The sequence below is a fragment of the Geotrypetes seraphini genome, chromosome 1 (genome assembly GCF_902459505.1).
Source record: "Geotrypetes seraphini chromosome 1, aGeoSer1.1, whole genome shotgun sequence".
In the NCBI taxonomy this organism is placed as follows: domain Eukaryota; kingdom Metazoa; phylum Chordata; class Amphibia; order Gymnophiona; family Dermophiidae; genus Geotrypetes; species Geotrypetes seraphini.
In genome coordinates this window covers 384,753,145-384,780,141 of record NC_047084.1, presented here as the reverse complement: position 1 = coordinate 384,780,141, position 26,997 = coordinate 384,753,145, and the positions used below count along the sequence as shown (strand labels likewise).

Genomic DNA, 26,997 nt, shown 5'->3' with positions numbered 1-26,997 from the left:
AGATGCCATTAAAGTAGCCTTTATGCCCAAAGTAGCTGCATCAAAAAGTCTCCAGAGCACCACATCCACACAGCCTGCATATCATCACACCATCTTCAATGGGTAGAGAGGTATGCATAGTCACCTGCGCAACCAAAGAATCCACCATAGGCTGACCCAGAAGCTGATGACACTCCTGTGCCAGAGGATACAAGCGAGACATGGCTCTTGCTATCTTAAGAGCACCTTCTGGAGATTCATACTGCTCCAATAATGCTCATAGTAGGGTGCCAGGGGAAGGTAGCAGACTGTGAGTACACACCACAAAGCCAGGAAGAAGTGGACGAAGCCAGCTGACTGACTAAATTCAACTCCTGTAAAGTCTCCAAAATAAGGTCTGGCAAAGCCGCAGACTTTAAAAAATGCAGAACCATGAGATCATCCCCAGGTTCCAAACCCCCAGAGGGATCCGCAAATCTAGCACAAAGTCCCTAAACTCTCATCTCACCTGTAAATAAGGGGTCAGCAAGCTGATCATCATCAGGATCCCCCAGATCAGGAGCAGCAACTGAGATGAGGATGTGTCCATAGAAACGATGCCACTGAGAGCGCATCTGAGGCAGAGCGGGAAGAATGCCGGCTTTGAAACTCATTCCACAAATGTTTCATAAATTCAGAGAAAGCCTCCGGCTCCTGGGACACAGTCACCCTTTGATGACTTAACTTTGCGTTTCTTAGGCTGCGGAGGCTCCGCAGTCAGGCACAAGGAACTAGTAGCCATGCCAAACCCCGAAAATAAAGAAGGCTGCCCCACTAGGCTAGCTGAGTGTTTGGTCACCTGCTTCAGCATGAGAGTGCCACCTGCCTAGGTACACTGCTACAGCCTCTTAAGAAATGTAACTTACCTTGCAGGATCTCCATTGGCCCTGTTACAATACTACTGGCAATTTTGGGGGAGGCCATGGCCCCTGTAGCCTCTCCCCCATCCCCCACTTCTGATGCTTATGGTTCACCTACATTACCAGCCCTGCTCTTGACATCTAGATACAGGCTGGTCACTGGATGAAAGGAAATTAGTTGTGAGTTATTATGAATTGAGCACTACCAATCATTTTTCAAAAGTTGGCTCCAATGCTTCTGTCTCAGTTTCCAGCCTCCTGCCCCGCCTACAGCCAATAACAGCCCTGCACGTGCGAAACAGCGTCCGGCTGCCCTCGGATCAGTGCGCATGCGTAGGACGTCATCGCCACGCGACGTGGAACCGGAGTGTAAACCTAAGAAAGTCAGTGGTGCTCAAAAATTAAACCTTTATGTCTAGAGCAGCGATTAAAAAAAAGTGATTTAAGCAAGAGTGTTCTGAAATAAGGCTGCCTTCGTTTGTTGTTTTTTGTTTTTTTTTCTTTAGTAGCGTGAAAACCCGCGCGCAATGCATAGTCCAAAGCGCTCCCCCGTCCCTTGGTCTGAGTGCTGCGCCAGATCTTCTTTGGAGTCAGGTGAGCGGGTTCGTTTCTTGTGCGCAGTGGAGCCTGACGTCGGACCAGAACAAGGTGTTCAGCAAAGCAACCGTCCTGTTTATTTTTGTCATTCTAGTCAAACTAGAGGTTACAATTTGTATTCCGTCATGTTACTCTTTTTTTTCCCCCCAATAGAACAGTTGAAGGGAAATTCCTTGTTTAGTTTTCAAGGGGACTACGCCATTGCATTTGACTTGGGACTCTTAATAAACTTGTGATTCACTGAATTGGTCACTTTCTTCCTTTTTTTGGATTTGTCTTGTGGTTGGCTTTTTATCTGTTTCGACCCTAAGTGCTGGATCTTAAGCTCCTGATTTCCTTAAAAGGGGTAGACTCATAATCTAAGGGCCTCTTTTATCAAACCTGATAGCACGGGCCAGCATGGTAAATGTGAATTCGATCCCAGCCTGCTCCTTGTGATTCTGGGGAAGTCGCTTAATTCCTTCGCTGTCCCAAGTAAAGCTACAGTAGTGATGCTGCTGCAGTAAATCCTATGGGGCCCTAACTCTGATACTGGGGTAGTGGAAGGATTTAAGTAACTTGCCCAGAGTCACAAGGAGCGGGCTGGTTTGGAAATCACAACCTCGGGGAGTGGTTATATTCCAATCCTGTTTTCATCAATTGTTTTTCAGGGTTAGTATAATGAATATTTTGATTTTTGCTTATAATTAAATAATCATGTTAGCTTGCATAATTTTCAATTTTATGAGAACTAGACCCATTTAGTGCAATTATAGAGCAGAATTGCTTCTGGACACCTGAGTAAATATTCCCATGGCCCTGAGCCTTTGCAGAAGGAATCCACTCTGGATATTTTTCTGTATCTCTCCTACTTAAGTGAGAGCTCTACTGCTACCTACAGTTTTTCCCTTCTGCCCATGAGCCTGAAGGAGTATTTCGATTCTGCTCTTTTTTTAAAAAAATTCAAGTTTATTTTTAGATTTTCTTCAATTTTTCGGTGCATGGAGCTTCCCTGTTTATGGGTTCAGCCCTACCTGCGTGGAGAAGCAGCAGACTGTGGTCTGTAGCTGACAGGTCAGTCCTTTGTGGTACCTTTTAGCCAGCCTGCTGAAGCATTTTTGGAGCTTGGGGGCCGTCCCCAGTTAGTATTACTCACTCGCTGCTTGGCAGAGGTTTGAGTGAAAGCTGTCACGTCTAGGAGGCTTGGTGGTATCTCTCGGTACCAGCTGTGTTTTTGTCCATCCCCCTTTTTTTAGCTTTGTGCATCCGTCGGTCCACAAGAATTTGGGGTTCAGTCAGACATCAACTGCAAATGGCAGCTCAAAGATTCAAAGGTGGTTATTCATTCTGAATGAGGCAGTGATTTTTTTTTCTCCCTTTCTAGCTACCTTAAGGAGCTGAGGCAGGATGCACCACATTGCCAGCACATAGAAACATGATGGTAGATAAAGGCCAAATGGATCATCCAGTTTGCCCATCCACAGTAACCATTCCTCCCTCTAAGAGATTCCACGTGATTATCCTAGGCTTTCTTGAATTCAGACACAGTCTCTGTCTCCACCACCTCTACTGGAGACTGTTCTACGCATCTACCACCCTCTTGAGCCTATCACCTGTTAACTTCATCCTATGCCCTCTCAAATGAAAAAGACTTGACTCATGCACATTTACCATTTACATCACATAGGTATTTAAATGTCTCTATCATATCTCCCTTCTCCCGCCTTTCCTCCAAAGTATACAGATTGAGATCTTTAAGTCTGTCCTCATACACCTTATAACGAAGACCACGCACCATTTTAGTAGCCTTCCTCTGGACCAACTCCATTCTTTTTATATCTTTTTGAAAGTGCGGCCTCCAGAATTGTACACAATATTCTAAATGAAGTCTCACCAGAGTCTTATATAGGGGCATCAATACCTCCTTTTTCCTACTGGCCATTCCTCTCCATATGCACCCTAGCATCCTTCTAGCTTTCGCCGTTACCTGTCTGGCTACCTTAAGAGCATCACATACAATTCCACCCCCTAAACTGTACCGATCCCTTGGGTTTTTGCAGCCCAAATGCATGAGCTTGCATTTCTTTGCATTATATTTTAGCTACTAAATTTCAGACCATTTTTCAAGCTTCACCAGGTCTTTCTTCATGCTATTCATGCCATTCTGGGTGTCTACTCTATTGCAGATTTTGGTGGTATCTGCAAAAAAGGAAAATCTTACTCAACAGCCCTGCAGCAATATTGTTTATAAAAATAATAAAAAGAACAGGCCCAAGAAACAAACCTTGAGGCACACCACTAGTAACATCCCTTTCCTCAGAGCGATCTCCTTTGATCACTATCCTCTATCGCTTTCCACTCAACCAGTTCTTGATCTAGCCTGTCACTTTGGGACCCATCCCGAGGACACTCAGTTTATTTATTAGATGTCTGTGTGGAACACTGTCAAAGGCTTTGCTAAAATCTAAATTCACCTCATCTAGCGCACTCCCTCTATTCAATTCTCTAGTCACTCAGTCAAAGAAATTGATCAGATTTGTCTGACAAGACCTACTTCTAGTGAATCCATGTTGACTCCGGTCCTGTAATCCACAGGATTCCAGAAACTTCATCATTCCCTGTTTTAAAAGCGTTTCCATTAATTTGCTTACCTCAGAAGTCAGACTTACTGGCCTGTAATTCCCGAACAACATTACCAGTTCTCGGCCCCTGCCCTTTGGTCTGGTGACATGCCAAGCTAAGCCACATAGCATCCTGGGTGGTCGTCATGATGGATGCCAGTCTCCTTAGCTGGGGAGTTCATTGCAATCTTTGGCTGATTCAGGGGCGTTGGTCGCCCACCCATAGAAAATGGTCGATCAACCAGCTGGAATTTCAAGCCATGCGGCAGGCTTTGCTGAAACTGCAGAAGACTCTGGAAGGCCAGGCGGTTAGGGTCTTCTTGGGCAATGCTACATCAGTGGCCCATATCAGTTGCCAGGGGGGAACCAAGAGTGCCCCTCTGTGTCTGGAAGTCTGCTTGCTCTTCAGTTGAGCAGAACGCCATCTCAGATGCACTCGGTGACACACATAGCAGGAGTGGACAATATCTAAGCCGACTTCCTCATCAGATAAATCTTGGATCCAGGTGAGTGGATGCTGTCTGTACCAACATTCCAATCCATTGCTTGTTGCTGGGGTTGGCTGCAATTCAACCTCATGGCTATGGCAAAGAACAAAAAGGTAAACAAGTTCTTCAGTCGAAGATACGAGCCTGGAAGTGTGGGTCTGGATGATCTGGTCCAGCTGTGGCCACAGAGCATGCTACTATACATCTTTCCTCCATGGCCCTTGGTAGGCCAAATCCTTCAAAGGATTGCAAGTCATCAGGGGGAGATTATTCTGGTTGCTACAGACTGGCCATGCAGACCGTGGTATGCAGATCTGGTTCATTTTTGGATGGTCTCAAGCTACAGGTGCAACTGGATTTTCTTTCCCTGGACCCAATTCTTGTAGAGGATCCGGATCACTTTGCCCTTACAGCTTGGCTCTTGAATGCGCAGCGTTAGCACGTAAGAGATACTTGGAAGTAGTCATTACCACTCTCCTCATGTCTAAGATCTGGCCACAGTCTTGACCTGTGCTAAGGCATGGCAGACTTTCCAGCTGTGGTGTGCCCAGGGAAAGGTAGAGCCATTTTCAGTTCCAGTATCTGTGGTGTTGGCTTTCCTCCAAGTTGACCTTGACAAGAGACTTACGGTGGCTACCCTTCGGGTCCAAGTTGCCAATCTGTCTGGTTTTAGGGCTTAAGACTGAAGAACTACACTGATATCTCATGCAGACATTGCCAGATTTTTGAAAGGTGCACTGTTTCCTTCATGGAATCTTAACACGGTTCTTCAGGGCTCTGGTCAAACCATTGAAGGAAACGCTGATGAATTTGATGCTGAAGACGGTGTTTCTGGTGGCTATAACATTGGTGAGACGGGTCTCGGAACTCAGGCTCTTTCTTGTAGGGAGCCTTTCCTTTAGATCTCTAACACTGGAGTCTGTTTCCATACCGTTTCTTCCTGCTGTAAGTGGTTTCAGTGTTTCATGTTGATCAGGAAGCTTGATTGCCAGCATTCAGCGTTCCAGTCCACAGGTTTCAGGAAACAGGACCGTATTTTAAAGAAGTTGAATGTGAGAAGAGTACTTCTTCAATATCTGGAGGCCAACAGTGCTCTCTGACTATCTTCCAAGGCCACAATATCTAGGTGGATCTGAAGGGCCATTTCATCAGCATACATTGTGGGAAAGTCCTCTGTTTCTGTGTAGGTGTGTTCGACCAGAAGTGTAGATTCATCATGAGCTGAAGCTAGGGTATTCTCTCTCCACAAATTTGTAGGGCTGCAACTTGGTTCACTCTGCATACATTTGCTAAGTGCTGGAAATAGAGAGTAGTTTCTTACCTTGATAATATCTTCCATTAGATAGGTGTGTTATTCTGGAATCCTGCCTTGTCATTTTGTTCCTGTGCCTGCCTACTGTCTAGTTAAGAATGTTCTCCATTTCTGTTCTTGGAGGCCAGTTAGCCCTTTGGGCAATTAAGAGGAGTCTATGTACTAGTATACTTTGAGTTACTATTTGAGCTCCTTTAATGTTTCTGCTGGCATGTTTGTTGCTCTGTTTGATTGTTCATAGTTCTTATGTTACTTTGAGCAGAACAGACTTTAGTTGGGGATGTTTACCCATATCCCTACTTCACCTAATTTTGGTAGAGCTCTTGCTTGCTTGGGAACTAACTGTAGGTGGCAGTAGAGCTCTCACTGAAGTAGGAGGGATACAGAAAAAATCCGGAGTGGATTCCTTCTGCAAAGGCTCGCGGCCATGGGGAGATTAATGACATACCTATCTACTGGAGAAGATAGTAGTAAGGTAAGAACATAATCTCTCTTTACTGATGTAATGTCAACAATATATGATCTGTGCTACCTTCTTTTAATAAACTCTAAAATTTATTTTTCTTTAGGAAATATTGTAACTATTCCAGTTGGTTACATAGACTCGTGTTTCTCAGCAAAGAATGGAACTCCACGACAGCCATCTGTTTGTAGGTTGTCACGTGCTCGTTTGACAATAAACAAAAGTGTCTTCAATAATCCAGAGCACTGTTTAATGGGCTTAGAGCAGTTTTCACATATTTGGTAAGTGGATTGTTAGAGCAATAATTAGACTACATGCTATAAGTCAGGGTTGTCAAAGTCCCTCCTCGAGGGCCGCAATCCAGTCGGGTTTTCAGGATTTCCCCATTGAATATGCATGAGATCTATTTACATGCACTGCTTTCAATGTATGCTAATAGATCTCATGCATATTCATTGGGGAAATCCTGAAAACCCGACTGGATTGCGGGCCTCGAGGAGGGACTTTGACACCCCTGCTATAAGTGGTTCCTTCAGGTTTTGGTTTGGTGTTTTTTTTTTAAATATCAAATGGAATAATTGATTTTCCAGTGCAATAGGTGAGACATTCTAGACCAGGGGTCAAGTCCCTCCTTGAGGGCCGCAATCCAGTCGGGTTTTCAGGATTTCCCCAATGAATATGCATGAGATCTATGTGCATGCACTGCTTTCAATGCATATTCATTGGAGAAATCCTGAAAACCCGACTGGGAGGGACTTTGAGATCCCTGTTCTAGTCCATTGGGTTATTTCCCCTTACTCGCATGAGCTGCAGAAGAAATCCATTCCAGGTTTTTGCACTCTGCCTCCAGTGTACTTAACAGGCTAGTTTAGCGCCCTCTAGCAGTCTTCTGCAAGCATGACTGCAGCTGTGTGAATTCTGCTCTCCCCATTTTATTATTTTAATTTGATGTGGTTTCGTCCTTTTTGCGGGTATTTTCGGTTTGAAGTGGATTTGAATCTCTGCCTGCTTGAGAATTCACAGACCAGTCTGTAGCTGACAGGCCGATCTTTTCAGGATACCTGTTAGCCAGTTGGCTTAGTCTTCCTCAGAGCTCAAGGCTATCCCTGACCTAGTCTCACTTCCTGTTAAGTTGGGAGTCCAGCGCAGATTGTAACGTGCTTAGGGAGCTCAATGGTGTTCGCAGTAGAGAATGACACGGTGAAAAAATTGGTCCCCGTCACCGCCCCGTCCCCGTCTCACCATCCCCGTCACCGCCCCGTCCCCGTCTCACCATCCCCGTCACCGCCCCGTCCCCGTCTCACCATCCTCTTCACCGCCCCGTCACCGCCACTGCCACCCCATTCACCGCCCCGTCACCGCCACTGCAATCCCATTCACTTTTCTTTATTTACGTATAAAGGAAACATTCTTTAAAACTTTAAAACTTAGTTAAATATTAGTTAATAACTATACAAAAACAAAACACGCAGAGAAAAAATTAATTAATAAAAATTCTCAAAACTGACACATTTTGATCACTAAATTTAAAATAGTTATTTTTCATACAGTTTTTCAATCACTAATCTTCCACCACCCCTGGGGCTAGCAATGCAAAAACAAACACGACATGTACTTTAAATGCTGCCGTGATTAGCATAGTGACCGCGGCTACGGCTGCAAGTCTCCCCTCCCCCCAGCGATCACGGCAGGAGGGCACCCAACCCCTCCTGTAGACCCCCCCAACGGCCCTCCCGACAATCGCAGCAGAAGGGTACCCAACCCCTCCTGCCGGTCCTCCCAATGGCCTCCCCTAAGATCGCCGGCAGGAGGGTACCCAACCCCTCCTGCTGGACCCCCCCCCAACGAACCCTCCCACCCCGGAACCCCCTTAGTCTTACTTTCCAAGTTGGACCGGACGGCTCCTCACACGTATGGCCAGCAGGCTTGCCTCCGTCCAAATGAGGCGGGCCCGCCCCTACCCTGCCCAACCCACAGGATCCTAGGGCCTGATTGGTCTAGGCACCTAAAGCCACTCCCGCTATAGGAGGGGCCTTAGGTGCTTGGGCCAATCAGGCCCTAGGATCCTGTGGGTTAGGCAGGGGAGGGGAGGGGCGGGCCCGCCTCATTTGGACGGAGGCTGGCCAGACGAGCGAGGAGCTGTCCGGTCCAACTTGGAAAGTAAGACTAAGGGGGTTCCGGGGTGGGAGGGTTCGTTGGGGGGGGGGTCCAGCAGGAGGGGTTGGGTACCCTCCTGCCGGCGATCTTAGGGGAGGCCATTGGGAGGCAGGGGAGGGGAGGGGCGGGCCCGCCTCATTTGGACGGAGGCAGGCCTGCTGGCCAGACGAGCGAGGAGCTGTCCGGTCCAACTTGGAAAGTAAGACTAAGGGGGTTCCGGGGTGGGAGGGTTCGTTGGGGGGGGGGTCCAGCAGGAGGGGTTGGGTACCCTCCTGCCGGCGATCTTAGGGGAGGCCATTGGGAGGACCGGCAGGAGGGGTTGGGTACCCTTCTGCTGCGATTGGCAGGAAGGGTTGATCTGACAAATGAGGAGCACGGTGAAACACAGGTAAATAGCGGTTCCTAGAAGGGGGTACATTGGCCCGCGGGGACAAACCTGTTCACCGTTTCCGCAGTCGGTGAATGGCCTTGTCCCCGTCACCGCAGCGACTGCTAGTTTTCTTCCCCGTTTTCGGCGGTGACCCGCGGCTTAAATGCGGTGGCCGCGGGTAAACCGTCACCGTGTCATTCTCTAGTTCGCAGTACACTGGCTGCATTTTTGCAACTCTGCCCGTCCAGGTACGCCTCCGGTGGTCCACAGGCATAGACAGTGGAGTCTGACTGGCAGCCCAAAGATTAGCTTGAAGAATGTGTTTTTTACTGTCCCATGATTCATGATTTTTGGTAGATTATGTGGCTGATGCCCTATATCACAGGTGTCAAAGTCGGTCCTCGAAGGCCGGAATCCAGTCGGGTTTTCAGGATTTCCCCAATGAATATGCATGAGATCTGTGTGCATGCACTGCTTTCAATGCATATTCATTGGGGAAATCCTGAAAACCCGACTGGATTGCGGCCCTCAAGGAGGGACTTTGACACCCCTGCCCTATATGATATATTTCAGAGTAATGCACTGGCATTTAGTGTTCTCTATGGAATTGTCCCCCATATGGGTTAGTGCGATTTATAGCAGCCAAACTACTAGTTTTTTTGACTATTACATAAGTATATAGTGAATCATTACTATTAACTTGGAGAATTAAATTGCCTCTACTATTTTGAGGTGAACTTTCTTACAGATGATGATAATTATTGAGGTTTTCTAATCCATGGAATACTCTATTTCATTCCCATATACTGATACAGATCAACAAGTTAAAGGGCAGAAAGTTATCCTGGCCCAAATAGTATACACCTAAAGCTACTGAAATAATTCAAAAATGAAAATTGTATATTTGTTTTTAGCAATCTGTAATTATGCAAAATAAATTACCGTATTTTTCGCTCCATAAGACGCACCCTAGATTTAGAGGAGGAAAACAAGAAAAAAAACATTATCCCAGGACAAGCAGGCATGATATTCTCACATGTGGGTGACGTCATCTACGGAGCCCCGATGCGGAAGCATTTTCAAGCAAACTTGATTGAAGATTTAAGTTTGCTCTGCTGCTCCACGCATGCGTGCCTTCCTGCTCCACTAGGGGGTGCATCCCCTCGTGGTCTCCAGTTCAAAATTTTCCGCTAAGCCTAGAAGTCGTGTTTTTTCAGGCTCTGCCCCAACTGCCTTCTAGCACCGCAATTTTTCTTGTTTTTCATCGTTTAAGTCGCTGTGCGCGAAATTTTTTCTTCTTAAACTTGATTCCTGCTTCGTTTGACCGACCCGGAGGCTTCCGGGTCCCCGTGACCGCGTGGCTACTCGAGCCGCGGCCACTTTCGATTCTATGTCCCGGCCTTTGACCGGCTTTAAAAAGTGCACCCGGTGCGAGCGGCTTCTTTCCATCACAGACCCGCATCGCCGGTGCATCCTCTGCCTGGGGGCCGCTCATCCAACCAACTCCTGTCCTCAGTGCGCTACTTTCCAGAACCGGGCCCTCCGTCGAAGGAAAGCCCGCATGGCGGATCTTTTCGCCCCAGACCAACCCTCGGCCTCGAGGTCGGCCCCGGCCTTGACCTCGGCCCCGAATACCTCGGCATCGCCTCGAGACTCGACTCCGAAGTCCTCGGGACAACAGAAAGCCTCGGCTCCGGGTAAGTCCCCTCTTCAGGTTCTGTACCAGCGAAGAAACCAACCTCGGGGACACAGACGATGCATGGCGGAAGTCCCATGCTTACAGCCCCGACGAAGCCCTCCAAGCCTTCGGGCCGTGCCTCCACCACACGGGAATACTCTGATACAAGGTCACCCCCGGTGGAGTGCACCGAGGCAGGGGACATGCCTTCGATGCTGTCCGTGCCCGTCTTCCAGGACTTACTCCGAGCAATGATCTCGTCGGAGCTGTCCGCTGCAATGGCCCATCTACAACCGGCCTCTGCCTTGACCTCGACCCTGCATGTGCCAGACCAGCCTGAGCCTCGCGTCGAGCCACCTCGGGGAAAAGTGCGCAAACTTCACCGCATCTCATCCTCCTCGGACTCCTCACCGAAGCACCCGAGGCACTCTCCCTCCACAGACCGCCACAGGGCAAAACGTCGGGCTAAACCAACAGAAACCTCGAACCGCCGTACCTCTAAGAAGGCCCGGGGTTCCCCCACTCTACGAGGCCATTCACCTACACCTCGTACGGGACCGCTGAAGGTGGCAGAGTTATCACTCTCCAACCCACGCATCCTCCGAACTCCCCCTCGGACCGGGGCTCCGATCTGAGGTTTCGGGCTTTCACCAAGGGAGTCCGGGTCGAGGTCACCGATTCGACATCGATCGGAACCCCGGCATCGTCTCCGAGGGGCTCCTCGAGATGTCGGAGATCCATGACCCCGGAACACTTTCACAGTGCTTCCCCGGTCTCGGAGCTTGGATCGGAGCAGGAACCTCGCTACTCGAGGGAAGCCTCCCCTTCCTTCTCCACCCGACGGAGGTCTCGTTCACCGACCCCGCACGGGGCCTCGGGAACATCCCGACCATCCTTCTCACGCTTTGTCCAGGACATGGGCCACGCTTTGAATTTAGACCTCCAGTCCGACTCCAGATACTCTAAAGAGTACCTAGCGGAACTGGATATGCCATCACTGCCCAGAGAGTCCCTTCGCTTATCGCCTAACCCGATACTCCAACAGGCTCTCTTCAGGAACCTGGAGACCCCCTATATGGTCACAGCCGTGCCCTCCAAAATGGAGGCCAAGTACCGTACAGTACCCTTTCCGGGATTTGAACAACCACAGCTCTCCCACCAGTCGCTGTTAGTAGAATCCTCCTTAAAAAAGGCTCACCCCTCCCGGGTCTCAGCGGCGGTCCCCCCAGGCCGAGAAGGCCGAACCCTAGACAAGTTCGGCAGGAGACTATATCAAAATGCAATGATGGCCTCTAGGGTGCAAAGCTACACTTTCACCTTCACATCCTACCTCAAACACCTCATTGGACTACTGAGAGCCTTTGAGACTGACCTACTGGCCTCCCGCCAAGGAGCCTTTAGCCTGCTTTTGGAATCCCTCTCCAACCTACGCCTCCATCTATTCCACGCGGCCTACGATGGCTTCGAACTCTCCTCCAGAGAGGCAGCCTTTGCTATCGCCATGCGCCGACTAGTTTGGCTACGCCTGGTCGACATGGACCCCAACTTACAGGACCGGTTGGCTAACCTCCCCTGCGTGGGAAAAGAACTGTTCGATGACACTATCGAGGCGGCTACAAAACGCCTCTCCGAACACGAACGCTCGTTTGCCTCCCTCGTCCGACAAAAGCCCAAACCGCCCGCGTCCAGGCTGTATAGGGCTCCTCCGCGCCGCTACCCACAAAAATCCACTCCTGCCTTCTCGCGGCCTCCTCCCAGGCGTCCGCAAGCCCACCACCGGGCCATGCCCAAATCCCAACCGCCTGCGACTACCAAACCATCCCCGTCCTTTTGACGGGATGCGTGGAAGGGGGCAGGCCCCCTCCGCCATAGTCCCAGGCCTCCTTCCCATCAGGGGTCGCCTCAAAGCCTTTTACCCTCGCTGGGAACAAGTCACGTCGGACGCATGAGTCCTTGGCGTGATCTCATCAGGATACTCTCTCAACTTTTGGACCATTCCTCCGGACAACCCCCCAAGGAATTGCCCTCCCAACCGGACGCAGCTACCCCTACTCCTCTCCGAAGCTCGAGACCTGCTTCGCCTGAGAGCAGTGGAGGAGGTTCCCCCCGACCAACGGGGGAAGGGCTTCTACTCCCGTTACTTCCTGGTACCGAAAAAAACGGGAGACTTACGCCCAATACTAGACTTGAGACCAAATTCCTGATACGGGAAAAATTTTGGATGCTTTCCCTACCGACCCTCTACCCCCTGATCGACGAGGGCGACTGGCTCTGCTCCCTCGATCTGAAGGAGGCGTACACACATGTCCCAGTGCACCCCGCTCACCGCAAGTTCTTGCGTTTTCAGGTAGGGGACTGGCACCTACAATACAGTAACTGTGCTTTCTGAACCAAATTCTCCCTGCCAGGCTCTGTACCCAACACCACACTCTTTGCCAAGCTCTGCACCCTGTCAACCCTCCCTGCCAGGCTCTGTACCCTGTCCCCCCTCTGGTGGTCTAATTGTAGGCCGGGATAGGAGGGATCTGTCCCTGCCAACTAACAATTTTTCACACACACGACAGTACCTTTTTAAATCATACCCTCGTACCCTCCCCCAATACTTTTAAATCATCCTCCCAGTACCTTTTAAAATCATCCCTTTGTAAACCCCCCCCCCCCAGTATTTTAAAATCATCTCCCCATACCCACCCCAGCACTTTTATGGTAAACAATTTTTGATTGATGGTAAAAAAAAAAGAAAACCAAACAGCATGATAAACAATAAAGCATACAATTGCCAGAAACTGAAACAAGTGGTAAATAAAGATATCATTAATGCAGAGAAACCTCCACCCAATCTGTCAGCTCCCTCCTCTCACCCCCCTTGCAGAGACTCGGGCATTGCCCTCAAAGAAGATCCAACCCAGCGTCCCAGGGCCTTTGACTCTTATAGGCCCAAAATACGGGCACCCACCTAGCCCTGTAGGAATCTTCCCCCCCCCCCCCCGTACTTTTAAAACACCCCTTGCCGCCGCCCCTTTTAAAACACCCGCCCGACACTGCTGTAGTACCTAGTGATCCAGTGTTTCCCTCCCTTGCTAGCGGTGCACAGATCAGGAGCAAGCTTTACACGCTCCCGCTTGGGCCCGTGCCGCTATCTGAATGGCTGTCATCAGTTCTCGTGGGACTTGCGAGAACTGATCCTGAAGCTTAAACTGGAGTCTGAGCCAAAAATTTCCACTGGTTGAGGCCAAATAATTCAGCTAAAGAACTTTGCAGAACTTTTCTTGTACAATCCCACTTTATTCTGGGACCAGTGGATTTTATGCATCTCTGACCGTCAGGCACTGTAGAAAGCTTCAAATGATTGAAGCCATAACCCGTCCCCTCTGCTAGCATATTCTGGAGCACACCCAGTAGAATCCAATTTTTGCTTTCTACATACCATGCCTCTAGGAGCTTATTCTTCTCGTGTTTTCGTTGGATAGTTATAGTAATGTTTTTGGTATTTCCCTCTTAGTCAACCATCATCTGTGGAAGTTCCCTGCGGGGACATCCTTCCGATGGGAGATTGCAGACGTTTGGTGAACGTCTGCTTCTCGGGGGGGATCCCTGAACGGCAGTAAGCCCCATGGACAGCCTTCAGGACAGATCTGGTCTCTGGGATTGTAAGCCAGCTCACCCCAGGTTCGTCCGCTAGTGGGTGTAGCGCAAGCTGAGCGGTTCCTTGGAGGCGCGCCCAGGATCAGAGCCGGACTGCATGCCTCCGCCAGTTGGTTGTGCGATGTATCTGACGGTGGCAGAGGTCATTGGCCATGGTGATCGGGCCGGTGGGGCAGTCAGAAGACTTGAAATCCAGCTTTACAGCTTCCTGAGGCATTTGATCTCCCTACATGCTTCTCCAGCATTGCCTGCATTTCTCCCTTCATCACTATGGAACAGTGAGTAAACAGTGTGACAGCCTGTTTGGCGATTTGGTGGGTTCTTAAAAAAGGGGGTTTTAGGTGGTTTCCCTGCATGCCCTAACACCCCCCTCCTAAATTCACCATTTTCTGGGGATTCCTGTTCCTTTCCCGGAGGATTTTATTGCAAAATTAGCACCCGATGGCCATCTTGGATTTTCCTGATTTGAATAAATCAATATTTTTTATAGTTAGGGGCTTTGTTTTTGCTCAAAACTTCACAGATGGCCTTCCCAGGTTGAAATGTATTGATTTCATGTCTTGTTTGCAGCAGTTGGCTGTCGGTTGCACAGCCGCATTCCCCACAATGGAAGCTAAATTTGCACAGAAGCAATGCCTTTTACCTCAGGGGAGACCCTCATTGAGCCTTCTGCCCCAATTTTTGTGAAAATTGCCTTTGGGGGCTCTTGGGTGAGTGCTGGTGGCGTTTTGGTGTAACGCAAGCACGTTTTCGGAGAAAAACTTTTAAAGTCCTCTAAGTCTGAAGAGCTCAAAGTGGCTTTTGCCGCAGGAGTCCTCCTTTTCCCCGAGAATTATGCATAGGCTCTTTCAGGCATATTTGTAAAGCAGTCCATGCCTGTGATCATCCCTCCAACATTTAGCCGTCCGTTGGGATGTCGCCGCCACTCGGCACAAATCTTTTGCTTGGTTTCCTAGCAGGAACTGTGACGCGCAAAAGGGCTTTCGCAGGGAGGTTTGGCGGCAGCCGCTGATGTGGACTGTTTGGTGAAGCTCTGCAAACAGGCTTCGTGTGGTCTCGGGACCTGGCTGACGATCCCAAGGCAGGTCCCTAAAGCCTGCTCATCTGCAGGACCTCATCACAGAAGTGCTGCAGGAATGGTCACTGCAGCAGGCTCAGCTGGTCCAGCAGGAATGTTCTCTCATGAGTGATCAAGAGGCCACTACCTGCCTCCTTCCCTTGATAACCCCGATGTGGGTTATATTCTGTCGGAGATTCCATGTTTTGCGCTCGGGCCATGGCAAGCGGTTTTACTAAGCACTTTTCTGAAGGTGGCTATAGCTGTGACTCAAAACATCCATGCGCACTTCTTTTCCTCCCAACAGAGGAGTGGTCCTGAAGGATGTTCAGGACAGGCATATGGATTTCATCCTTACGCACTTCTTTAGAAAGAGAATTTATAATTTTATCATATCAAAAAAATAGTTAATTTAAATTAATGAAGGTGCTCAGTGAAAACCAAAACGAACTTTTAGGTATGAGAGCGCAGGACTCTACCAGCTCAGGCTTGAATACATCATCGCTCTCCTCCCTACCAGTAAATTGTAATATCTTTATGAACAAGTTGAAAATATTCAATAAAGGATAGAAGAGTACTTATCTCTGCTGGCGTTTTTTATGTGAATGGGGAGCACTAAGCACTTTTGAATTTGAAGCTTTGTGAACCCAGGACATAACTGTTCCAGCAGAGATAAGTACTCTTCTATCCTTTATTGAATGTTTTCAACTTGTTCATAAAGATATTATAGTTTACTGGTAAGGAGGAGTGCGCTCTCATACCTAAAAGTTCATTTTGGCTTTCACTGAGCACTTTCATTAATTTAAGTTATTTATTTTTTGATATGATAAAATTATAAATTCTCTTTTTAAAGAAGTCTGTAGAATTTTTGAAGCATTTATACTCATACTCCCAATTTTACTGATTGTGTTGTTTCATCCTTATACACCTTTTTTAATTCGGCTGCAGCCAGGATTGAGGCGGCGCCAGCCTCGTCCTTCATTGCACGGGTGTGCCTCTTCACACTTCACATGCCATGCCACTGTGATGCTACATGATTTGGAATTTCTCATCTTTGGATGGATTAGATGGCTGATGTCTCATCGGACATTCTGAAAGCTTTCACCAAGCTGGGTGCTTCTTCAGTGTCTGCCCGGAAGATGCCGTGGATTAGGCAGCAGTCTGGGGATTCCTCCTCTGAGACTACCCTGAATGCTTTTCCCTTTTAGGGACAGCGTCAGTTCGACCAGGGTCTGGATGATCTCCTGGCCAGTGTACAAGACTGCAAGCTAATGGCTTTGCCCGGGAACAGGACAAGTCCCACCAGGGCTTTGGGACGTTCTGGTTTTAGTCTGTTTGGACGTTCTCACCAGTATGACAGTCCTCCCTCCTCAGGGCAGAGGTACCCTACGTTCCCCAGATCCCGTTTCAAGGGGTCTGGCTGTCAGCAGTCCTCAAACGGACGTCCAGCAGCCCCACCACAACCATAGTTCTGGCGCCTGACCTTTGGCTCTCTCCTGTGCATCGGGGTGCGGGGGGGGGGGGAACTGTCTGCTTTCTTGGCGGAATGAGAGACCTTGCATCAGACCACTGTTGGAGACTGAGCCTGGATCTCAAAACGGTTGATGTGGCACTGAAGGTGCCCTGCTTGTGCATGGAGGTGGTGCGTTCAGTCATTGATTCGTTAATACTAGGGGAGTTGCTGACCTCCCTGGATCTCATGGAAGTGTATCTGTTTATCCCCATTTCTCTAGCACACAGAAAACTTTTGCGGATTCGCATCCTGGAGCAGCACTTTCAGTTTGCAGCTCTTATCTTCGGGTTGGCGATGGCACCAAGGACCTTTACCAAGGTGGCGGTGATAGTGGCAGCACATGTATCTGGACGATTGGTTGTTCAGAGTTCCCTCTCTGGTCAAGGGGATCTAGGCAGTTCCGCAGGTGGTCCATTTGATGCAGCGTCAGGGCTGGGTGATCAACCTTCGATGGAGACACTGGCAACACACCCAGGATTTGGTATTCCTGGGAGTTCACTTTCTCATGGGATAGAACGAAGTTTTCTCCCATCTCCCGGTATGAGAAGATTCGAACAGTCTGAGTCTCCTGGTCGCTCAGACCCCGATATCCTAGCAGCAGTTCCAGGTCCCTGGGCTTGTGGTGGAGACAATCATTGGAGTTCTGTAGGCCAGAGCTGGACTGCGTCCCTTGCAGCAGGTTCTGTTGTCCCAATGGAATCCATAACGTGATCCATTGCTTGCCCCCTGACCTTGGTCAGCAGTGGCATGCAGCAGCATGATGTGGTGATTGCGTCCCTTGGCGCTAGCCAGGGGCCTTATGCTCCAAATTTGGATTAGATGACTGTCAAAAGATGCGAGTCTCTCCTTCTAGGAGGCAGTCAGTAGGTCTGCTTCGGTACAGGGCTGGTGATTGCCCTCTGGATGCAAGGGGGTCGACTGTCACCTGGAACTGAGAGCGGTTGGCTGTTTTCTTGCCTTTCCAGGCCCGTCTACATCATCAAGCTGTCCGAGTATCCTTGGACAATACCAGGGCGGTGATTTACGTCAACAGGCAGGGGGGCACGAGGGGTCCCTCCCTGAGTAGAGAGTCCCAGTTGATTTTTCACTGGCCGGAAAGACTCTGGGTTGCGGTGGCTGCATCGTACATGGCAGAAGTGGGCAGCGTTTGGGCAGTCTTTCTCAGTTGTAGGACACTAGACCCCGGACAGTGTCTCTTTCTAGGAGGGCGTTAGAGTGCATAGTGCACTTCATGGCAACTGCGACGAGGCCAGCAACGATGGCCTGGATGCTCTGGTGCACTCCTAGCCGCAGGAGAGTCTTCATTACGCCTTCCCTCCATAGCCCATATTAGGGTATCTGATGTGTCACATATCAGAGTGCCAGGGAACCGTGATCTTGGTTGTGGTAAAAGCGGATAGTGTAGCTGGTTTTAAGAAAGGTATGGACAGATTTCTGGAGGAAAAGTTCATAGTATGTTATTAAGACATGGGGGAAGCCTTTGCTTGCCCTGGATCAGTAGCATGGAATTACATGACATTACATTAGGGATTTCTATTCCGCCATTACCTTGCGGTTCAAGGTGGATTACAAAAGAATTATTGAAGATGTATTACAAAAAGATAGCTGGTCATTTTCAAGGAAAGTAAAGAGTAGGGCTAGTTGTTTTGGGGTTGGGGCTTTAGTAAGAAGAAGGAATTGAACTTGCGGTGTTAAGTCTTTTTCAGGGATTTCTTGAAGAGTATAGTCTATTTCTTTTCTAAATGTTTTGTAGTCTGGGGATGCCATCAGTAGATTGGAGATTTGGTTGTCTAGTTTGGCTGCTTGAGTGGCTAGGAGGCCATCATATAGTTTTTTTCCTTTTAATTGGGGGGGGGGGGGGCGGTGAATGGTGTTTGAGTATTCCTATGTCTGGTTGAAATGTTATGGGTGAGGCGGTTGTTTGGATAGTTTGGACTGTCTCTATATAAAGTTTTAAATAGTAGACAGTAGAATTTAAATTGTATTCTAGCTGGAATTGGAAGTCAATGCGATTTGAGATAGGCTTCTGTAATGTAGTCGTGTTTCTTCAATGAGTAGATGAATCTCAGTGCTGTGTTTTGGATTGTTTGTAGTTGTTTTGTTGTTGTTGCAGGGCAGGGGAGATAGAGCAGTGGTTCCCAACCCTGTCCTGGAGGAACACCAGGCCAATTGGGTTTTCAGGCTAGCCCTAATGAATATGCATGAAGCAAATTTGCATGCCTGTCACTTCCATCATATGCAAATCTCTCTCATGCATATTCATTAGGGCTAGCCTGAAAACCCGATTGGCCTGGTGTTCCTCCAGGACAGGGTTGGGAATCACTGAGATAGAGGATATTACAGTAGTCTAGTAGACCTAGTATTAAGGATTGTACTATGAGTTGGAATTGTGTTTTCTCAAATTTCCAAACTTGCCTTAAGTTTCTCATAACTGAGAATGATTTCTGTATTGTTTTATTGATTTGCGGTTGCATGGTGCAGTATCTGTCAATTGTTATTCCTAGTAGTTTTAGAGTGGGTTGTATGAGGTAATTGATTGCGTTGATTTCTATGTTGGTTATGGTTGGTATTTTGTTATTTTCGAGGAGGATGAATTTTGTTTTGTCTGGGTTCAATTTCAGTTTGTGATTTTTCATCCAAGTCGCTACTGTTTCTAATGTTTGGTGTTTTGTGTCTGTCATGGAAAGTTTTGGTTGATCGAAAGGTACGAGAATGGTAATGTCATCTGCATAGCTGTAGGAGGTTATGCCTTGTTTGTCCAGGTGGATGCTGAGGGAAGCTGTATAGAGGTTGAAGAGTGTAGGGGATAGTGGGGATCCTTGGGGAACGCCACTAGGGTTAGACCAAGGTTCTGATTTTTCTTTGTCTGATTTTACTCTATAGATTCTTGATTTTAGGAATCCTTCAAACCACGAGTACACTTTATCTGTGATACCTATTGTATCAAGGATTTGTAGTAGGATGTTATGGTCCACCAGGTCAAATGCAGTGGTCAGGTCCAGTTTTTTCCTGTACTGAGGTGTTGTCTAGCTATGTCCATGAGGGATCCTAGTAGTGTCTCTGTGCTGAAGTTGGATCTGAAGCCAGATTGCGTGAGGTGGAGTATGTTGTTGTTTTCTAGATAATTGGTGAGGAATTTGGCTACTAGTCCTTCTATTATTTTGATATAGAGAGGAATAGAGGCAATTGTTCTGTAGTTGGATGTTTGGTCTATTGGTCCTTTAGGGTCTTTGAGGATCGGGGTGATGATGATTTCACTAAGGCCACTTGTGACCGTGATTTGTATCCATTTTAGAAGAAGAGCACGGAATTTTGTACTGGATGGTTTTTGGAGATATAGTGGACAGTGGTTGAGGTCACAGGATACATGGTTGTATTTTTTGTAGTATTTGTTGAATTTGAGCCGTTGTATATTGGGGAGCTGGGACCATATTCTGTGTGCTGCAGTTGAATCTCTTTCTGTGGAGAGAATTGTGAAATCAATAAGATGGGTAGGGGTGTCATTGAGGGTAGCTCTTGCATTTGTAATTTTGTTTTGGAAGTGTTCTGCTAATAGAGTGGCTGGGGGTATTGTTAGTGGTCAGGTAGGGTTTGGTATCAGTTAGGTTTTTTAGTATTTGAAATAGTTTTTTGGTGTCTTGGGTTTCAGTGCCTATTAGGTTGGTGTAGTGTGCTTTTTCTTGTCCTTTAATTGTGATTTGTATTGTTTGTTGATTTTTTTTCCAGGCGAATTTTGTATGATCCAGGTTCGATTTTCTCCATTTTCTTTCTAGCCATCTACATTGTCTTTTGAGTTGTAGCAGTTTGTTGTCAAACCATTGGTCTGATCGCCTGCTGGTTCTGGTTTTGGCTTGCAATGGGGCTAGTTCATCAAGGGTGTTGGTGCACAATTTGTCCTATTGTGAGATGAAGTCCTTGGGGTTGTTTTCTTGGATTGTTTCATCAATTTTAGTCTAGAATTTGGTGGGTTTGATGTGTTTGCATGAGGTGTATGTTACTATTTTGGATTTTGATATGGGTTTTTTGTTGTTTTTTTTTGGTCCAGTTGATGTTGAAGGTGTAAGTGTAGTCATCTGACCAGATGGATTGGGACCATGTTACATTAGATGTATGAATTTCTATTAGGGATGGTTGGTGGGTCATGAAGGCTGCAATGTCAAGTTGGTGACCTTTCTCATGAGTAGTTTGTGGATTTAGCATTTGGAAGGATAAGGCTTTGAGAAATGAGAGAAAGTTGTCTACTTGTTTGGATGATTGGTCTTCTAGGTGTAGGTTTAGGTCTCCTAGGATTAGGTTATAGGTTGCTGTTAGTGAGTTTTGGTATATGAAGTCTTCAACTTCAGGTCTTGCTATAGTCCAGTTTCCCGGTGTTATGTAACAGAGCAAGCAGTTTAGTGTGTCTTTTAGTGTGGTGCTTGAGAGTTGCCTCAATAGTAATTGTACTCAGGATACCTTGTACACTCCAATGGGAATTCAGATTCCACTGTTCTCAGAACAAGTCAGTGGTGTTGGAATTCTTCACCATGGAGAGTACTAAATATCTTTTATGGAGATATATATTTTTTCTTCTTTTTCTATTTCTATTCTAGAAGAAAAAATATATATCTCCATAAAAGATATTTAGTACTCTCCATGTAAGGGGAATGGTGAAGAATTCCAACACCACTGACTTGTTCTGAGAATAGTGGAATCTGAATTCCCATTGGAGTGTACAAGGTATCCTGAGTACAATTACTATTGAGGCTACTATTGTTTCACATTTTGAAGTGAGTCATAAAAGTTTGGTAGGGTGCTTGAGAGTTGGCAGGCTAATAAGTCCATGTATGGGTTAGATGTTTTTTCAGTTATATTAAGGGTTAGGTCATCTTTGATTAAGATGTTGCTACTTTTTGGGTTTTGGCCAGATACTAGTAACCTGGATTGGCCACCGTTAGAACAGACTACTGGGCTTGATGGACCATTGGTCTGACCCAGTAAGGCTATTATATTCTTATGCCCTGTTATTCTCGGCCCCTCTCTTAGGGGCTGATCACTTTGCAGGACCCGGGCCTCTTTGGGCTTGTGTCTGACCTTTAGAGGGCGCGGCCTTGTCGGCCCAGGGCTGTTCTAGTGCGGTGATAGCTGTGCTTCTTCTCAGCATGTGGAAGGCCAAGGTGGCAACCTACACAGAAGTTTGGCGGTGCTACCAGGTTTAGTGCTCTAGCAGTCAGGAGGATTATTATTCTCCCTCGGTTCTTTGAGTGCTGGAGTCTCGGCAGGATGGCCTGGACAAGGGCCTTGCAGTGACTTCCCTAAAGGCTGTCTGTGATGGATCTCTTTTTCAAGCTGGTATTCATCTTGACTGTCATGTCAGCTTGGACAATTTTGGAGCTTTCGGCTCTTTTTTGTCAGGATCCTTATTGTATATTGTGGCTATCGGATTGCTCTTGAGTATGGTTTCTTCCTTCCTTCGAAAGTAGTTTCTGTTTTATAGGTGAATTGGGCAGTTCGCCTTCTGGTGTTTGTTCCTTCTGGTTCAGGCCCGGGACCAATTTCTGCAGTCCCTGGATGAAAACAATCTTTTGCAGTGGGCTTTAGAGATAACCAGCAAGTTTCGGGTCTCGGATCACCTGTTTGGTGCTTCCTAACCTGCCTTTGGGGCTACCATTTTGAGATGGATTTGAACAACAATTTCTGCAGCTTATGTAGCAGCAAGAGAGAAACCCTCAGGGTGTGGGCTCATTCTACCAGAGGGGTTTCCTTCTCCTGAGCCGAGTCATTGGCAGTGCCTCCAGATGAGATATGCAGAGCTACTTCGTGGTCCTCTCTGCACACCTTCTCCAGGTTTTACAGGGTTGGTGTGGTGACCAAGCGGGATGCCGCTTTTGGTGCTTCGGTGTGGGCAGTAAGCTCATCAGTCCCACCCTGAATTTTCGTGACTGTTCTGTTACATCTCACTGGTTCCGGAATAAAGTGGGATTGCACAAGAACGAAAGATTAGGTTCTTACCTCTTAATCATCTTTCTTGTAAATTCGCACTTTATTCCAAGAACTCGCCCTCTGTTTGTCTGATTTGGTTTTCACTTGCCTGAAAATACTGGTAATCTGAATTTATATTTTGGACCAGCCTTTATAATAGTACCATCTATATGGGGGGGGGGGTACCTCAGTTAGTGCCCCCTTCTGACAGTGCAGGCTATCTCCCCATAGCACTGTTTTGTAGTTCAGGGTCTAATGTGTGATAACCTGTTTTACAGTTTTCATTGTTGCTGTTTGTATATTTTGTTATGAGCAGAATTAATTAATTTAGTGAAGAGTTCACTATTTTCCTCTCTCCTTTATTATTTCTGTAGATGTTCCTGGCTACCGGAAGACTGACTGGATTCTACTGGGCATGCTCCAGGATATGCTAGCAAAGGGGATGGGTTATGGCTTCAATCATTTGAAGCTTTCTACAGTGCCTAGCAGTCAGAGATGCATAAAACCACTGGTCCCGGAATAAAGTGCAGATTTACAAGAAAGAAGATTAGCAGAGGTAAGAACCTAATGTCATCAGTGTGAGCAGATTTTTTAGCAGTATATTGTGAAGATCATGTTTTATTGTTGCTGCCCAAAATAGGATTAGAGCATCTGAAATAAATTAATTAGCTCTTTGCTCTCATCCACTTGCCGGGTAAGTAGTTTTATCAAAAATAATTGCAGTGGTTCTGGGCTCTTAAAATCTCTTATTTTATTTTAAATAGGATTCTGTTTATTTTTCATAAAAATGGTCACCTGAGTTGTAAGGCAAAAGTACAGCCACCTAGATTAAATGGAGCAAAGACTGGAGTCTTCTCTACAAGAAGCCCACATCGTCCCAATGCAATCGGGCTGACTCTTGCCAAACTGGAAAAAATTGAAGGTAATACCTCCTAGCTTTACTCTTGCCTGCTCTTGTATATTATCCATAATGAGGTGTCTGAAGGCCTATTTCACTCGGGCACAGGTGACTTCTGAGCAGAGGTTTGGCTGACCACACTGGTAGAAATCTGTAAGGCAGTGGCATGTGTCACTGCATTCCTTTGTAAATCATTACAAGTCGGATGTTCTCACCAGAGTGGTGCTGTCTTTGGTAGAGCTGTGATTCAGGAAGCTTTATCCTCCCCATCCAGTAAGACATTGCTTTTCTATATCCTGTTTGTCTGAACTGGTCTAGGAAGGTGATATTTATTCATACTTGTTAATTTCCTTTCCTAAAGTCATGATACACTAGTTCAGAACTTGCCCCAAAAGACTGAGGTGTCCAGGATATCTTCAGGTTTTGTCTGCTTTCTCCCTCTGTGTGTACATAGTTAGATTTAAGTTGCTGGCATGTTATAAGCTGTAGTTGTTTTTGATAGGGTTATATTGGTGTGACTAGGTGGGTCTAATCTTGCATTGACACAGCATAGTGGAGCATTCCAGGCTGCACAAGCCCATTATATTGGTGATATCACTAGAGTAGTTCAGTATCTCAATATGTTGGTAAAAAAGGGTCACAGACTATTCCAGACAAATGGGTTATCAGGACTCAAGGAAAGGAAATTAAAAGGTATAAATAAATTTCACTTCAGCCCATAAAATTCTGGCAAAGACATCCAACAAAATCAAGAGCTTCATGTACTATTAAGCCTTAACACCTGTAGGAGACACTATCATCAGAAAATCAATTGGAGATGGGTTATAGAGAATCAAGCACAAATTCAGACAAGCTGGAGCCCCAGAGAAAAATGAATGATGAGATCAATGACATCTCTTGTTTCCCTCTGTCCCTGGCCAGGAATGTGGGGTCTTTCTCACCTTCCTTCCAGTTTGATCACTGAGTGATGAGAGAGAGGTTGAGCTGGCCTATATGTTTTGAAGAAGGTGATTGTATGAGGTAAAAACTGGCCAGCAATATGACCAAAAGGGCTCCCTTCTCTCTTGTGAGAGTCCTCTGTGCATTGTCACAGATTTGAGCTTTGTCTATCAGGTGCAGTGTTCTCCCCAGAAATTTTTTCCAGCCGGGTAGCATGAAAAAGTAGCCGGGGGGGGGGGAGGGCAGGACGGGGAAATTTGGTGGTGGGGAAAATTAAGGGCTCCTTTTACTAAGCTGCAGTAGCGTTTTTAGCACGTGCAGAATTGCCGCGCTACACGGCTTGAACTAACACCAGCGGCAATTCTGCGCGAGCTAAGCACGCGTTAAAACCGCTATCGCAGCTTAGTAAAAGGAGCCCTAAATGTATACTATTTATATTAGTTAATTATTATTAGTTATTTTCCAATGCTCAATATGACTGCCTTTCTTAAGGTTTGACACTTGTTCCATAATATTTTTATTAAATTTAAGAAGTATCCAATTCTAGAAGTGAATAATTAGATATTTTCCCTCTTTTAAATGGTATACAGCAGCGTCTCTCAAACTTTTTTTTAACTCCGGCACACTAAACGGAGCAAATGTTTTTTGTGGCACACTAAATGCAGCAAATGTTTTTCATGGCTAGAAAAAATTTCTGGGGAGAACATTGTTGCCGTTAGTTTTCAAGGTCCAATCACGTCAAAGAATTATGCTTATCTGGGCAGTTGTATAATAAAAAGAATGGATAAGATAACATGAGAAGTGAAATTGTTATGAATCAGAGGGATACATACCCTGTAGGTCCTAAAAGCAGGCTTGTGGATTAGATATAAACTATGAAGGCAGTGGTGTACCTAGCATATGTGACACCTGAGGCCCATCATTTTTTGACACCCCCTCCCATCTGTATGAAAAACATGATTTTTAGTAACAATCCACACATCACACAAGAGTGTACCTAGGAAAAGGCAGCATCTTACATATTGCAGTGAGCAGTACATCAGTACACCCATTGTAAAACTAAACAAGCCAAACTAGTACAGATCAATCCTACACAGTCAATCCTAACTGAAAACCATGTCTTTTGAACACACAGAACACAGAAACACCTTCGCCTAGTATGGAATATGTAATCACAAACTAACCCCTCTCCCTTTTACAAAACTGTAATGTGGTTTTTAGCCATGGTGGTAACAGCTCAGACTCTCATATAATTCTGAGCAATTACCACCATGGCCGGTGCTAAAAAAACGCTCTACAGTTTTGTAAAAGGGGGGATAAAATAGAAAAACATAGACAAAGGTTAAATTGAACCACCAAGAAGCTGGACTCTGCATACAATGCAACACCACAGAAACAGCGATGCATCTCCCTCTCCCACACCCCCATGGTCTGGCATTTCACTCTCTCCTCTCCCTTCCACCCACTTCCATCAGCATCTGCCCCTTTTCTCTCCCTATACCACCCTGACCCCCTTTTTCTCTCTCCACCACCCTTCTATGCTCCTCTCTCCCTCCAAACCAGCAAGGTCCCATGATTGCTTCTGTTGCCTCTTCCTCTGGAAGATGTAAGTGACGTTGGAGGGGGTGGGCCGGCAGACGCAGGGAGTTGCGGCAAGATTCCACAATGACTGCAGCTGCCGGTCCACCCCTTCAAACGTCACTTACGTCTTCCGGAGGTAGAGGCGGCAAATGCAGTCATTGTGGGACCTTCCTGCACTTCAGTGCGGCTACCGATTCTGATTCGGAATAAGTACAGCAGCCGCGCTGAGGTGCAGGTGCCATTTAGAGCAGTTTGGAAGGTTCTGTATCCCTAGGGCTGGCACCCGGGGCGGTCTGCCACTGTATGAGGGGACAAAAAATAATAAAAAGAATAGATAACTTGACCAATTTAGACATGTCATACAATTATAACCACAAAAATGTCATAAAATGTAATTCTAAACTCAAAAGACTCCAGACGAAAAGCAGACTATAGAAAGGAAACCAGAAAAGACCATACCCATAGTACTAATATTCAATGCTAAAATCGGACATGTCCATTATGAAGAGACGTGTGGATCATCGCTAATTATAATGAGTGAGTCTTTAATATATGAGACTGTAACGGATAGCCAGACCTGGTGGACGGAAGTGATAAATACTGGAGCCAAAACCAGAACACCGTGATGAAACTTGAATGGAAATATGGATACCTATTTATACTTTTGAGTAAAATTGCGATGCGAACATGTCATAGAAAAGAATAAATAATGTGTAAACTAAAAACCAAGAACAACATATTGTAACACTGAACTCAGAATTAATGAAATAACATTCTAAAAGAACTTAACCCCCCCCTAAAATAGGGCATATACATACTTAAAATGATGGCTGGTTACAAACAGTATGCCTAGACTATATAGA

General features: G+C 46.7%; 1 protein-coding gene across 6 annotated transcripts in view; it reads left to right on the top strand.

Moving 5' to 3' along the window:
- Positions 1 to 1,165: 1,165 nt before the first annotated feature.
- Positions 1,166 to 26,997, top strand: part of TRMO (tRNA methyltransferase O) — a 45,105-nt gene continuing 19,273 nt past the window's right edge. The window contains exons 1-4 of one of the 6 annotated variants that reach the window (XM_033916503.1): positions 1,166 to 1,261; positions 1,385 to 1,526; positions 6,445 to 6,619; positions 23,481 to 23,638. In XM_033916503.1, the coding sequence (XP_033772394.1) occupies positions 1,406 to 1,526; positions 6,445 to 6,619; positions 23,481 to 23,638 (454 nt within the window). In that variant the 5' untranslated portion in view covers positions 1,166 to 1,261; positions 1,385 to 1,405. Of the gene's footprint in view, positions 1,527 to 2,107; positions 2,127 to 6,444; positions 6,620 to 23,480; positions 23,639 to 26,997 lie in introns of those variants that run through there. The other 5 variants (XM_033916521.1, XM_033916531.1, XM_033916512.1 and 2 more) reach the window with 5 other exon arrangements.